The sequence below is a fragment of the Melanerpes formicivorus genome, unplaced genomic scaffold (assembly GCF_026170545.1).
Source record: "Melanerpes formicivorus ecotype bairdi unplaced genomic scaffold, bMelFor1.0.p_v2 SCAF_45, whole genome shotgun sequence".
Classification (NCBI taxonomy): Eukaryota; Metazoa; Chordata; class Aves; order Piciformes; family Picidae; genus Melanerpes; species Melanerpes formicivorus.
Genome location: NW_027142397.1, coordinates 2,335,463 through 2,349,266, shown reverse-complemented (window position 1 = coordinate 2,349,266; position 13,804 = coordinate 2,335,463). Strand labels below are relative to the sequence as shown.

The following is a 13,804-nucleotide window of genomic DNA, read 5'->3' as shown; positions in this document are numbered from 1 at the left end:
CAGAGGTCTGTGCCCAGGCCTCTCCCTGCCAGCTGCTGCTTGGCTTGTGGGTGCAGAGCAGAGCAGCAGGGCAGAGAGGGAGCTGGAGCCACTGGAGCTGGAGCCACCCTGCTCCCAGGCAGCTGGGCCCGTGGGGAATCAAAGCACTTTGGACAAAGGAAGGGGAAGGCTTGGGCCATGGCAGTGCCCACGGGCAGAAGGAGCAGGATGGGATGGAGGAATCTGAGCCTCAGCTCTTGAGGGAAAGGCAAGAAGGGCATCTTGGCCAGCACCCCTCTTGCCCACAGCAGCACAGGCTCTGGGCACTTGCCCACTGGCCACAGGGTGAGCCTGGCTGCCCCACGAGCTGGGACTCCAAGCCCTGGGCTCTGGGGGGAGGTAGAGCCTCGAGTTCCTGTTTCTGTAAAACCTGGCTCCCATCTTTGATTTCTTTGATTGTAAAGAGGAAAAAGGAAAGGAGAAAATAATAACAATAACCAAACCAAACCACAAAACCCAACCCAACCCAACCAAAAGCAACCACCCCTCTGCTGCTGAGTAGCTGCTCCAAGCTCTGTACCTGGCTGGTAAAAAAAGAACCAAACAACAAAACCTGATGACTGAAGCTTGCTGCCTCCTGTGCTTCCTGGCCACAGCCTGGCCACGCAGTGCCAGCTGCCCCTCCCAGCGCTGCCAGGCTCTGGGGCAGGCACAGCCCCTGCCCAGGGTGGGCAGAGGGCTTGGGCAGCACTAGAACACAGAAGCAGGGCTGGCTGCCCAGCTCAGCCACCAGCCCCAGGACAGACAGACAGACAGACAGCTGTGGCTGCAGCCAGCTCCATGTTTTATTGGGGTTTACAACAGACAGAGAGGGGTTCCCGAGTCAGTGTTCAAGGCCTGTGCCTCCCATGGGCTCAAGGGCAGGCCCACCATGGCTGCCTGTGGGCTCCTGGGCAAAGAGCAGCACCAGCAGTGGCACTGGGCCGAGCAGGGGGCAGGGTCTGCCTGGCTGTCCCCAGCTCTGTTAGCAGCAACACAGGTTTGAGCAAGCAGCCTTCCCTTCCTGCCCTCCCCACAGCATATGGCATCCCAGTCAGGACCAGCAGGCAGGGCAGCCAGTCCCTGGCACAGCTGGGAGCTGGAGGCCCCAGCACAGAGCCTGAGCCCAGGGGCAGAAGTCACACAGGTGCCTTGGGTACGGTGCCACCGCCAGTCCCCAGAGCTGGCCCACGGCTGAGGCACAGGCGCTGGCTGAGCAGGCCCGGAGGAGTGTCAGAGCCAGCTCCTGAGGGGGCAGAGCTGCAAATTGAGTCCCAGAGCCCCCCAAGGACTGAGCCCCCCCAGCTCAGGGTGCCAGGGAGGAGATGGCAGAGCCCAGGGAGGGCTGAGGCAGTGGAGAGGGCCAGGCAGGAGGCACGAGCAGAGGCTCTGGTGGCATTAGCCGATGCTGCCACCCTTCAGGCTTTTACAGGAGACTGTCCCCAGCTTGGTCAGGAAGTTCCTCTGCTTCCACTGGGCCACACAGTCCTCAGAGACACGGAAGTCAGCCTGGGGAGCAGAGCAGGGGGGGCAAGGTCAGACCTGGGCTGCCATCAACACCCTGCTCAGCCAGTGGGGAGCTTGCTCTCCTCCACAGCCTTGCTCCCAGCAGCAAATGCAGGCACCCAGGGGCTAACAGCTCATCTGGGGTCACCCAGAGGTGGGGACAGTGGCTTCCAGACGTCCCTAAGCACTGCTGTGGCACAGCCCCTCACCTGCAGCTTCTCAAAGACCTTCTTCTTGGGCTTGAGCTCATCCTCAGGGTCCCCATCCTCATAGCCCTCCACGTAGACTCGCTCCCCAGCGCAGCACCCCGCGGGGGGGTCCAGGAGCTCCACTTGCCGAGGCTCCCCCAGGCTGTGGAGGAGGCAGAGTCACCCCAAAGCGGGTCCCACTGCCCCTCAGCACCACTGGGCTCTGAGGCAGGAGGAGGGGGTACCCCAAGGCTCCCCTCCCTCACCTGGAGGCACACAGCACCATGCCCTTCGACTCCACCCCCCTCATGGCCTTGGGCTTCATGTTGCAGAGCAGCACCACCAGCCTGTCCTGCAGCTGCTCCTTGGGGACAAACTGCACCAGGCCACTGACCACCGTGCGGGGCTCCGGCTCCCCCACATCGATCTGCTCCACGTACAGGCTGTCGGCGTCTGGGTGCTGCCAGGCAAAGCCAGGTGAGGAGCAGAGAAAGGGGACTGGGCTGGCACAGAAGAGAGAGGCAGCCCCCAGCAGGTGCCCATGGCAGGGTGGGAGGGTGGCTGCCCTCTCCCTGCTGTCCCTGTACCTTCTCCACGCTGATCACTTTGCCCACTCGCATGTCCAGCTGGGACGGCACCACTGTGTTCTCCGGCTCCGAGTTCTTGGTGTGCTTCTCTGCAGGCTCTGCAGTGCAAAGGCAACAGCTGTGCCACCCAGCACAATGCCAGGGAGCTGGCCAGGCCCTGGGCAGCACTCAGTGACCCCCCAGATGCTGGCTCTGGGGCACACTGTGCATCAGAGAACTGTAGTGGTGTCTGTCCTCGCCAGGGTAGGCAGAGCCCTCCCCCACTGGCCTCTCCTCCCCCTTCCTAGCACTCTCCAGGACTGCTCCTGAGACTGAAGCATCAGAACTTCTCCCTAGCCTCATTCTCTGGAGGGATTTTCTCCCACCCAGCCTGCATGGCCAGGACCCCACTTCCCTGAGCTCCCAGCACCTCCTTACTGGCTTTGGGATAGGCTGCCTGGCTCAGCTTCTTCAGTTCTGGGCTGTTGAACTTCTCTCTGATGGGGTCAAGCAGTTTGTTCAGGGCCACTTCCACGGAGTTCTTCAGGTCTCCAGGATGCACAACCTGTATCATGACAGACAGGTTCCTGTGTGGTTTCCTCCCAGGCAGGGGAAGCAGCAGAATTTGAGTCACTGCCCTGAGGCCACAGAGGTAGGAAGTGGAGACCAAGGAAAGTGGAGAGGTAAATCCCAACCCTTGGCCTGATTCCCCCTTGGAAAGCAAAGCCCTTCCCCTGGACACCCTAAGGCTGCAGCCTTAAATGGGAACAGCTGAAAACAAACTGCTGCTCTGTGCCAGGATGTGGCTGATGTGGCTCCTTCCCACAGCAGGTGCCCCCCACAACCTTCACCTCCCCTCCTCTCACCTCCAGGCTCTCCCGGCTGGGAGCAGCCTGCAGCCACCCTACAGCTACTGGGCCACACTGTGCCCCGCACCTCCTCCTGGTGTGCATTCCCATCTCCCACTGCTGCTCACAGCCCTCCCAGGGAGCTTCCAGAAGGGACAGGGAGAGGGTTCAGCCCACCCCAGTGCTCACCTGCTCAGCAAAGTCCTTCTCCAGGCCCTCATAATCTGTGTAGGTTTTGTTTCCTCCCCATTTCTCTTCTCGCAGCACCACGAACTCTGGGACACAGATTCCAAGGCTCAGATGAACCCAAGCAGTGACTCACACCTTGCTCAGCCAGGCAGGGCACCCACCCCACACAGCCCAGCAGCTGAGAGGGCCTGCAGCAGGGGCTGGGCAGAGGACACTCAGGGGCAGCACGCTCCTGTCCCCTCCAGCAGACCCCAGAGCCAGCAGCTGAGCATGGCGAGAGCCTCACCTGACTTGAGGGGAAAGAGGACATGCTTGATGAAGGAGAGGACTCCATTGTTCTCCACATTCCCTGGCTCACAGAAAGCCTTCCTCAGCTTCTTCTTCACATCCTCCTTGCGGTCCAGAAGGTCAATCTTGGAGTCCTGCAGGAGGAGGCTCTCTGTAGCCCCTTCAGCCCAGCCTCTTGCTCAAGGAACTCACAGCAGGAGGTGCTGCAGCTTCTCCTCAGGCCCAAGTGTGGGTGGAGAGAGAGGTCACCTCCTGGGGTGCAGCCTCTCTGCCTCCATCCATCAACCCTCCTGCAGAACCCCTGCCCACAGCCAGCACTCAGGCACCAACCTCTTCTGAGGAGCTCATCTTGCTGCCTGTCAGCCCAGGAACCATTGGGTTCATCAAATGGATTCGCTTGGCATAGCCTAGGGAAGGAAGGTACTGGGGGGAAGAAAAGCAAAGAGGCAAGTTGGGGACAATCTCCTTCTAAAGAGGAGCTTTAACTCACACTCCCTGTCTGCTCCTAGCTCCAGATAGCTTGGGGACCCAGAACAACAGCACCCAGAAAGCTGTCACAGGCTCACAAAGCCCTGGCAGCCCCAGCCAGGGATGTGTGGCAGAGCCCCACAGGCATGGAGAGCAGCAGCAGCAGCAGGCCCTGTGGTGGTGCCAGCTGCTTCTCCCAATGGATTATGAAGTGCTTGAGCCCTGAGCCACAGCAGCACCACAGAGGCCTCCCAGATTCCTCATTCCTCACCTTCTCTGCAAAGGTGAAAATCTTCCTCTGATCAACTCCTCCAAACTGTGCATCAACCTTGAGGTACTCCTCATCCAGGGCCTGCAGAGAGATACCCACAGCCCTGAGACTGGGCCCAAGACTCCACACTCCAGCTGTGCTTCAAGCTTCCCCTCTGCTGGGGCACTCCCACCCTTGGGAAGGATGGGAGCCCTCTGGCTTTCCTGCTGTGCAGCTGGCTGGGGAAGCAGCTCTGTGCTGGTGCTATGCTTTGTGCTGCTGCCAGGGGCAATATTGGGGTGGAGTGGAACAACCTTGGCACTGGTGAGGCCACACCTCAGACACTGGGCTTAGTTTTGAGGCCCTCACTCCAAGAAAGACATTGAAGGGCTGGAGAGGGTCCAGAGAAGGGCAATGAAGCTGGGGAAGGGTGTGGAGAACAGGGCTGGTGAGGAGCAGCTGGGGTTGTTTAGACTGGAGAAAAGAAGGCTGAGGGGAGACCTTTTGGCTCTCTACAACTCAAAGAGGTCTGGGGCCAGGTGGCAGTTGGGCTCTGCTCCCAGGGAACAAGAGATGGAAAGAGAGGAAATGGCCTCAAGTTGCCCCAGGGGAGGCTTAGGTTTATTAGGAAGGGGTTGCCAAGCCCTGGAACAGGCTGCCCAGGCCAGTGTTGGCATCCCCACCCCTGGAGGGCTTTCAAAGCCATGCAGATGTGGTGCTGAGGGACCTGGTTTAGAGCAGACAGGGCAGTGCTGGGCTGAGGGTTGGCCTTGATGATCTTAAAGATCTCTTCCAGCCCAACCAATTCTCTGAGCCTGCCATTCACTCTCCCACGTCCCTGTGGTGCTGCCTTCATCCAGCAGCTCCCTGGCCAGGGGGCTCTGCCTCAGCATGACATACCTGCAGGCCTGGGTAGAGCAAACCACTCAGCAAGGGATGCTCCACCTGCTTCACCACCTCCGCTCCTGCCTTCTTGGCGTCGTGCTGCGTCATCAAGGAGGAGAGGCGGTACACGTCCAGCGTGTACTCCCTGAGGGGAGGGACAGCACTCTCAGCACTGGGAAGAGCACATCTTCCAGAGGTGCTTCACACCAGCTCTGGCCACTTCAAGAGGAGCCAAAGCTCAGAGGAGCCAAAGCTCAGAGGCACCTTGGCTTTCACCCCCGAATGACGGCGCCGGGGAGCAGGCTCAGGGATGGGAGAAGCTCAGGAAGAGCAGAGCCCCAGGTCAGGCCTTCTCCTCCCTGAGAGGCCCAAGTGCCTCAGGACTCACTTGCTGAGCTGGTAGTCAGTGCCCCGGACAAACTTGAGCTTTTCCAGGGGCACCCCAATGCTCTCCAGCATGGCTTTGATCACGTTCTCGTAGTAGCAGGTGCGCAGCTCCAGCAGCTCCCAGGGAGCCTTCATGTTGTCCAGGTAAGCGTGGAGGTCAGCAAAGAGTATTGTCACCTGGGACAGAGGGGCACAGAGCCAGGAGTCAAGGGAGCTCCAGGTGCCCATTCATCAGCGTGCTGACAAGGCTCCCAGCCCGGCCCCGTACCTCGCACCCTGCCTTCAGGAAGTCTGCGATCTTGGACATGGGCACGAAGTAGGCCACGTGTGGCTTGCCGGTGGTGGCGGTTCCCCAGTAGATCTTCAGCTCCCGCTCCTTCAGGATGGCCATGAGCTTATCCTCCCCCAGCACCTCCTGTGCAGGCGACAAGACACACACCTGGCTCGGCTGGGTCTCCCCGGGAACGCGCCGGCATGGCTCGGGGAGGACGTGGGGCCCGCCCCGCATGCAGCGCGTCCCCGGGCTCCCGCTGGGTGCAGAGGCAGACGCGGGCCCACTCCGCTACGCCCAGGGCTCGCCCTGACCTCGATCCCCCCCACCTCGGGCCTGCCTCGGCCCCGGTGCCCCCGCCCCAGTACCTGCAGGTTCCGAGTGATGAGGTGATACTTCTCCTGCGGGCCGGGCGCAGGCTCCATGGCGGCGGCTAAAGGGAACGAGACAGCGTTTACCGGAGACACCAGCCCCGCGGGAGGCCCCCGAGGCCCCGCCCGCTCCTGGGGCGCTCCGGTTCCCCCCGGCCCAGCCCCACCGACCTCCGCCGGGTTGCATCAGCTCCGCTGGGCGCTCGGCGCTCGGCTGGCCGCGCCTGGCCGTCACTTCCGCCGCCCGAGCGCCGAGCTGTCGCAGGGAGGGGGCGGGGCCGCGCTCCGCCAATCATTTGCAGCCTTGGGCTGGGCTGGGCGGGGCTGAGCGGCTCGCGGCTTTGGGATGGCCGCGGGCGAGCGCGGCGCAGTGCAGTGCAGTGCAGTGCAGTGCAGCCGCTGCGGGGCCCGGGCCGGACCCGGGCAGGTCTGGTGTCTTATCGAGGCGGTTTGGGTGATTATTTGCTCCTCTCCCCGGTGCAATGCTCGGGGAGGACGCTCGGACCTTGGGCCTGCCCGGGAGGAAGAGCCGGGGACTGGAAGGACTCCTCCCCCGGGGCGGTCTCGGCGCCGCGCGGCGCTGCCGGGCTCCGTTTGGGAGCTCCGGAGGGACGGGGCAGGTAAAGGGAGTGCTGAGGGAGCAGCAGCCCTGTGGCAGGTGTGAGTGAGAGGGTGAAGGCTGGGAGCTGCGGAGGTGGAGCGCTGCTCTTGGTGCTGTGAGTGCCGGGGCGCAGCAGCCGCAGCTCCCGAGTTTGCCTTTCCGCAGCTCTCTCGTGGTGCTGGGGACTGCCACCCGCCGGCTTCCCACTCTTTTCTCTAGTACGTGCCCCTTTGTCTTCAGGGAGCACATCCCAGAGCGCTGAAGGCCTGTGAGAGCTGTGTCTGGCAGCAGGGAAGGCAAAGTGGCCGCTGAGCCTCCAGGGGATCAGGGAATGGCTTGGCTGGGAAGGGACCTTTAAAGATCGTCTGGTCCGGCCCTCTTGACAGCTCTCTCTTGGTGGCTTTCTCTTCTGATTCCCCTAGTCACTGAAGCTGTGCTAGAAAGCCACAGAGAGTCTCTGCAGCTGCTGAAGAGCCTCTGACTGCCCACCCTGGCGCTGCTGCTGCTGCCTTTGCAGTCAGGGCTGAGCTGGCTCCAGTTTGGTCTCACCAGTGCTGGCACAAGGGACAGGGTGAGCAGGCAGCAGCAGGCAGCATCACTTTAGGAGCCATTTAAGCTGTTAGGGAGTGTTACCCTGGTGCAAATCTTTGAAGAGCCCCTGAATTCCACACTCCAGTGAGGAATGATAGAATTGTTAGGGTTAGAAAGGACCTCAAGGTTCATCTAGTTCCACCTCCCCTCACACTAGATCAGGTTGCCCAGAGCCACATCCAGCCTGGCCTTAAAAACCTCCAGGGATTAGGCTTCCACCACCTCCCCATGCCTGGAGGTTTGGCAGGAGGCTCTGCCTGGGCCCATGCATCACCCATCACACAGTCATTTGAGCTCTGCCTCCAGAATCAGTTGATGTAAGGCTGAGAGGACCCAGCACAGGCTGCAGTTAGGTAAGTTGGGAAGGTCACAGAATTGTCAGGGTTGGAAGGGAGCTCAAGGCTCAGCCAGTTCAAACCCCCCTGCCATGGGCAGGGACACCTAACACCACAGCAGGTTGCTTACAGCCACCTCCAGCCTGGCTGCAAACACCTCCAGGGATGAGGCTTTCACCACCTCCCTGGGCAGCCTGTGCCAGGCTCTCACCACCCTGGTGGGGAAGAACTTCTTCCTCCCATCCAGTCTGAATCTCCCCATGTCTAGTTTTGCTCCACCCCCCTCAGTCCTATCATTACCATGGCAGTAAAACCATTTCCTTGCCTGCAAGCTGAGCATGAGAACATCTCCAGATGTACTCTTTGTAAGCTGGTTCCAGCAAACAGGCTCGAAAGTGGTTGGTTCCTGTTCCAGCCCTCACTGGTTAGGAGTCAGTTTATTAGGCTGCTCCCCTCTGGGGGATTGAATCCATGTTTAATTGGGTTCAATTTGCCTTTTGTTTCTCCTTGAACCCCTTAGGCACTGCCTGAACGGCCGAACTCCAGGCAGAATGTCACCTCCTGAGGACTGCCCCTGGCTCCTTAACTTCTTGTGCAGGCTTTGTACCTGGGGAGGTCATTCTTGAGGTGGTTGGTTTGTTTTGTTTCCCCTCGCTGTGGTCAGAGGACTGGCCTGGAAGTGCTGGGGTTTATTGTTGTGTTTGTCATTGTTTGGCCAGAAGGACAAAAGGAAGCAGCAGAACTGCCTGGGGTTTATTCCTGGAGTGGGTGAAACCACCTCCACCCCCCACCTCCTTGTGTTTGAAAGCAGCAGGACAAAAGGTATTCCTCTCACCCTGTCGGTCAGAGAGGGCAGGAAATAGCTCTCCTTAAGCCAAACTCTCCTGCTGGGTGAGGGTCAAAGGCAGGGCTGCCAAGCTTCCAACGGTTCACGTGTCTGTGAGTCCTCCCTGAGAGGAAGAGCAGCTTGGGGACTGCTTTTGGGCTGATGAGGTTTAGGGGCAGGTTCCTTCCCTTCTGCTCTTTCACCACGATGTGTGTGCTGTGGGAGTGTGGCAGTGACTGATCTGCAGCTGAATGCCCTCCCAGCTCCCTGGCAGAGCTGCTCTTCCCTTGCTCAGTTTTTCCTCACCCTGAAAAGAGAAAAATAAAGAAGGCTTTTTGATTTGTTTGGTGTCTTTGGGGGCTGGAGGTGGTGGGGGTGAGATGCTGGGAGAGGGGCTGTGAGGCTTCATTTCATCCCTGGAGTGTGCTGTGTGCTCTCAGGGTGAGGTTGCAAAGGATGTGATGTGTGAGTGCTGCTGTCTGGTGCTGGGGTTCAGAGCAGGTTCAGGCCCTGCAGGCCCCTCAGAGAGCCTTTGTGTTGAGTCATCACTGTAGCACTCCAGACCCACCCAGGATGCCCTGACCTGGCTGCTCCTGCCCGTGGGGACCTTGCTGCCGGCTCTCCTGCCTCCAGGGATGATGAGCTTGTCATTTCTCTAGACATAATGAGCTGTCTTGATGAGGCTGGGATGGGTGACTGCTTGTTGGAGCTGTCAGGCACTGAAGGAAGGAATTCTGCTCTCAGTGGCACTGAGGAAGAGATCCAGGAAATCTTGGCAGGTGGGTGCATGGAACCTAAGTAGATAAAGGACTCTGAGCCAAAATGTTAATGGAGAGACTGACAAGGATGAGAGCAGCTCCTCTGGGGCATCACTCACCAGCAGCACTGCAAGTGCAGCCTCAGAGATCCCTGAGAAACCAAGGGGCAGGGGCCCAGGGTCCTCCCCAGGCAGTTCTGAAGGGCTTTGCAGTCGAGGTGCTGCTAATTGGGATGAGAACCATCTGCAGTCAGCACAAGTCCCTCCTTTGACCTTGACATTCAGGAGCTGCTGAGCCTTAGCCCCATTGGTGCTGACTCTCTGGATCAGCCTCTGGGGGGCAATTGTTTGGAGGGAGCTGAAGGAGGAGCTCCAGAAGCCCTCACAAATGGTTGCCTGGCTGATGATCAGGCTGTGAGGAGCTGCCTGCCCCAAGAGCCCTCAGAGGGGGCTGATGTCTGCTGGGCAGCAGAGCCTGGGTGTGGATTTCCTGGCAGAGACTCCCTTAAGCAGCAGGGATGTGTCCAACATCTCTGATGATCCTGTGGGGAAGATCCAGATCCTCTTCTCCCCACAGCCAGAGTGCAGCTGAGCAGAGCTCAGCACCAGCATGGCCAAGGTGTCCCACCCCAGCTGAGGCCAGAAACCAAAGCAGCCAGGAGCAGTTTCCCGAGGAACTTGACCACTCCACAGGATGCTGAGGGGGAAGCAGCCTCCAGGCAGCTTTAGAGTGAAGGACATCTCCAGTTCCTGTAACTAAACTGGTTTGAGCTCCATCCCTTTTGACTTGCCCTTGCAGTGGTGTCCAGGTGCCCAGCACTGTGGTGTTCTCACACTGCCAGGGAAGGGCTTTCCAGCTGGGGGGAGGTGTGGGGTTTGTAGAACTGCAGAAGCTAGGTTCAAGGGAATCCTTTTCTCTCAGGTCTTAACCTCCTTCTTCCTTATCTTTCCAGCTGAGTGCCACAGCTCCAGCCCAGATGAAGCAGGGAGAGCCAAGCAGTGGCAAGAAACCTGAGCCAAGTTATCCCTGTACCACGGCAGGAGGACAAAAGGAGGCTTCTCAGGAGCCTCTGGGATGCCTTTGAACTCTAAATAAACTCCTGAAGCAGTTGGGTTGGTTGTGTGCTGCTGGGTTGGTTTCTTTCTTGAGCTGCACCGAAGGAGGTGTTTGGGGGGGGAAATACTTCAAGACTTCAGCCTGTGAGAGGGGGAAGAGTACAGGGCTGGGCCGAGTGGGAAAGGAGGTTGTGAGGCAGCCCTGGGAGGTGTTCAGCAGGGCAGGAGAGGAGAGGTTTGCCCTGCTCTGGTGGCTGTCTCTCTGGAGAGGTTTCCAGCAGATGGCAGCAGCCGAGCAGCTCCTGGCAGCGATCGGTGCCGGTTGCCTTCTGCTCTCCCGTGCTCCAGGAGTTGTCCCTGGGTTGGTTCATCCCTGTGGCTGCTGCAGACCTGCTGCAGTCAGATGTTCTGTGCCTGCCTGGCCGCTCCCAGTGTGGCTTTGAGTAAGGAGAAGGATCTGCAGCTTTGACCTTGGCCTTCAGGAGGTGGAGGGGGATGGAGAGCAGGGCTGGTCAGGAGCAGCTGAGGGGGCTGGGGGTGTTCAGTCTGGAGCAAAGGAAGCTGAGGGGAGACCCTCTGGCTCTCTACAGCTCCCTGAAAGGAAGTTTCAGCCAGGTGGGGGTTGAAATGAGTGATAGGACAAGAGGAAGAACTCCTTCTTCCTCCTCCTCAGAGCTTCTTTGCCTAGGAAGGTTCTTTCTTCCTCTTCCTGTGGCACAGGAATACCTTGGCCAGGCTTCTTCCCACTGCTTTGTTCTTCCTTCCCAATCTGCTGTACAACTGTGTCACTTAACTAGAAAGGGAAGGAAAAAGGGAATTAACACCTAGAAGACAATCAGAGAACTGCTTGAAAGAGTCCAGCCCAGAGGCACAGAGCTGCTGCAGGCAGTGGAACATCTCCCTGTGAGGCCAGGCTGAGAGCTGGGGCTGGGAGCAGAGGAGCCTGAGGGCTGCCCTCATTGCTGGGGCTAAAGATGTGCAGGGCTGGAGCCAGGCTCTGCTCAGGGATGGCCAAGCACAGCACCAGGGGCACTGGGGGCAAGCTGGAGCAGAGGAGGGGACAGAAGGGAAAGCTTTGTCCCTGTGAGGGTGCTGAGCCCTGGGGCAGGCTGCCCAGAGAGGCTGTGGAGTCTCCTCTGGAGAGCCTCCAAAGCCACCTGGATGTGTTCCTGTGTGCCCTGCCCTGGGTGCTCCTGCTCTGGCAGGGGGTAGGGCTGGATGATCTCTGGAGGTCCCTTCCAACCCCTGTGATCCCTGAGCTCTGGCTTGTGTTGGGAGGCAACTTCCTGTCAGCCTCCAGCTGTGAGCTCAGGGAATCTTCAGCTTGAAGGCCAGGATTTGGGTTTCCTCCTGCCAGCTTCTGCACGTTGCCCTTCTCAGCAGTGTCAGCCAATTTCCTATCAGCTGCTGAGCTTTGAAGGCAGGTGCCTGTGAGGAGCAGGCCTGGCTATCAACTGAAGAGCAATATCTGGCAGGTTGATGGCTGGAGCTGGGAGATGCTGAAGGGCAGAGAGTGTTCTGGTAGCTTCCAGAGCTGCCCTCCCAGCCTGGCTGCAATCATTGGGTGCAATAATTGTCATTTCTTGGAAGGATCTGAGGCTGCTGTGGCACATTCCACAGAGCCTGCACTTATCTGGGCAGCACCAACAGCTGCATAGCCACAGGGCTGCTTTCCAGCCTCTGAATACAGCAGCAGGAGGAGGGGACTGTGCAAGGGAAGCTTCAAATGGCCTCTTTTCCCCCCTCTTCCCTTTCCAATTAAAAATGCAAGACTTCTGTTGTGAGTCCCAGAGAATGAGGCAGCAGCAGCAGCTCCAGATGAGGCAGGCTGCTGAATGGAAGCAGAGCTCTGGATTTGCTGGGGCACAACCTTCCCTCTGCCACACACAATTGGATTCCCCCTCCCCTTTTGTCTCATTAGTGCAATGCTCTTTCTTCTTCCAAAGAGCTGCAGGCTTGGGATTCAGCCTGGCAGAGCCAGCCTGAGCCTTCCCACTTGTCACACAACCACCAAGGCTCAGGGGCTTGGCTTCCATCCCTCCTCCCCGTGGTTGTTCTGGGCCCCTGGCTCTGCTGCCATGTCTGGGGGGATCATTCCTGTGGGAGATGGCAGAGCTGCAGAGTGATCCCCAGAAACTCCTGGCCAAGCTGGCAGCCCCTGGCTGGGACAGCAGCACTCTGAGCTGGGTGAGGAACTGGCTGGAGGCTGAGCCCAGGGAGTGGTGGTGAATGGTGCCACAGCCAGCTGGCAGCCAGGCACCAGTGGTGTGCCCCAGGGAGCAGTGCTGGGCCCCAGCCTGCTCAATATCTTCATTGATGACCTGGAGGAGGGGATTGAGTCCATCAGCAGTGAATGTGCAGATGGCACCAAGCTGGGGGCAGGAGCTTCAGAGTCACCTCCCACCAGCCTCATCCAGCCTGGCCTTCAACACCTCCAGGGAGGGGACATCCACAGCCTCCTTGGGCAGCCTGTGCCAGAGTCTCCCCAGCCTCACTGGGAAGAATTTCTTCCTCATCTCCAGTCTCAATCTCCCCTCCTCAAGCTTCAATCCATTCCCTCTTGTCCTGCCCTTGTCAAAGGTCCTTCCCCAGCTTTCTCTGTGGCCTTTACTGTCCCCTCTGACATGATTTGTCTGCTCTTCCTTGTGTCCTTCCTCTTGCTCCTGGCTTGTTTGGGTGAATTACAGACTGCAGCAGAGGTTTTATCTTTTCACTTATCACTTTGCTCAGCTCTGGAGTCTTCAGCACAAGGACATTAACCTGTTGGAGTGAGTCCAGAGGAGCTCACAACAGTGCTGGGAGGGCTGGAGGCCCTCTGCTGTGAAGCCAGGCTGAGAGAGTTGGGTTTGTTCAGCCTGGAGAAGAGAAAGCTCCAGGGAGACCTTCTGGTGGCCTTTGAGTGCTTAAAGGGAGTGAGCAGGAAGCTGGGGACAGACTTTTGAGCAGGGTCTGCTGTGACAGGACAAGGGGAAGGGGATGGTTTGAACTGAAAGAGAGGGATTCAGACTGGAGAGAAGGAAGAATTTTTACCACTGAGGGTGGGGAGAGGCTGCCCAGAGAGGTGGGAGGGAGCACATCCCTGGGACCATTCCAGGTCAGGTTGCTTGGGGCTCTGAGTGCAGGGGGTTGGACTGGATGACCTTTAAAGGTCCTTCCCAACCCAACCTGCAGCTGCAGGTTCTGTACCAGCAGAGCTTCCCTCCCTCCAGGCTGGGTGAGGAAAGAGGAACCACCACCTGTGTGACCACGGAGTGAGTCTGGAGCTGGCCCTGGTGGCTTATGGCTGTGCTGCTGCTCCTTCCAGTTCCTGGAGGATTCATTCAGTCTGAGCAGAGAAATTTGCTTGCAGCTTCCCAGAGGAATTGAAATGCTGCTGAGGCTGTGCTGGAGCAGATGTACAACT

General features: G+C 59.0%; 1 protein-coding gene and 1 long non-coding RNA gene across 2 annotated transcripts; one reads left to right on the top strand and one right to left on the bottom strand.

The window, feature by feature from the left end:
* Positions 1-806: 806 nt before the first annotated feature.
* YARS1 (tyrosyl-tRNA synthetase 1) lies at positions 807-6,490 on the bottom strand. Its single transcript, XM_068159223.1, has 14 exons — positions 6,407-6,490; positions 6,233-6,297; positions 5,862-6,008; positions 5,595-5,770; positions 5,222-5,351; positions 4,343-4,423; positions 3,934-4,026; positions 3,602-3,737; positions 3,316-3,401; positions 2,717-2,843; positions 2,300-2,397; positions 1,979-2,172; positions 1,734-1,875; positions 807-1,527 (listed from the first exon to the last, which is right to left on the bottom strand). The coding sequence occupies exons 1-14, from the start codon at positions 6,420-6,422 to the stop codon at positions 1,417-1,419; spliced, it is 1,602 nt and encodes a 533-aa protein (XP_068015324.1). The 5' UTR covers positions 6,423-6,490; the 3' UTR covers positions 807-1,416.
* A 149-nt stretch (positions 6,491-6,639) lies between these two features.
* LOC137451465 (uncharacterized) lies at positions 6,640-10,482 on the top strand. The gene is made up of 3 exons (XR_010989842.1): positions 6,640-6,855; positions 9,248-10,097; positions 10,299-10,482. It is a non-coding gene; the product is annotated as an uncharacterized lncRNA (long non-coding RNA).
* Positions 10,483-13,804: the final 3,322 nt, after the last annotated feature.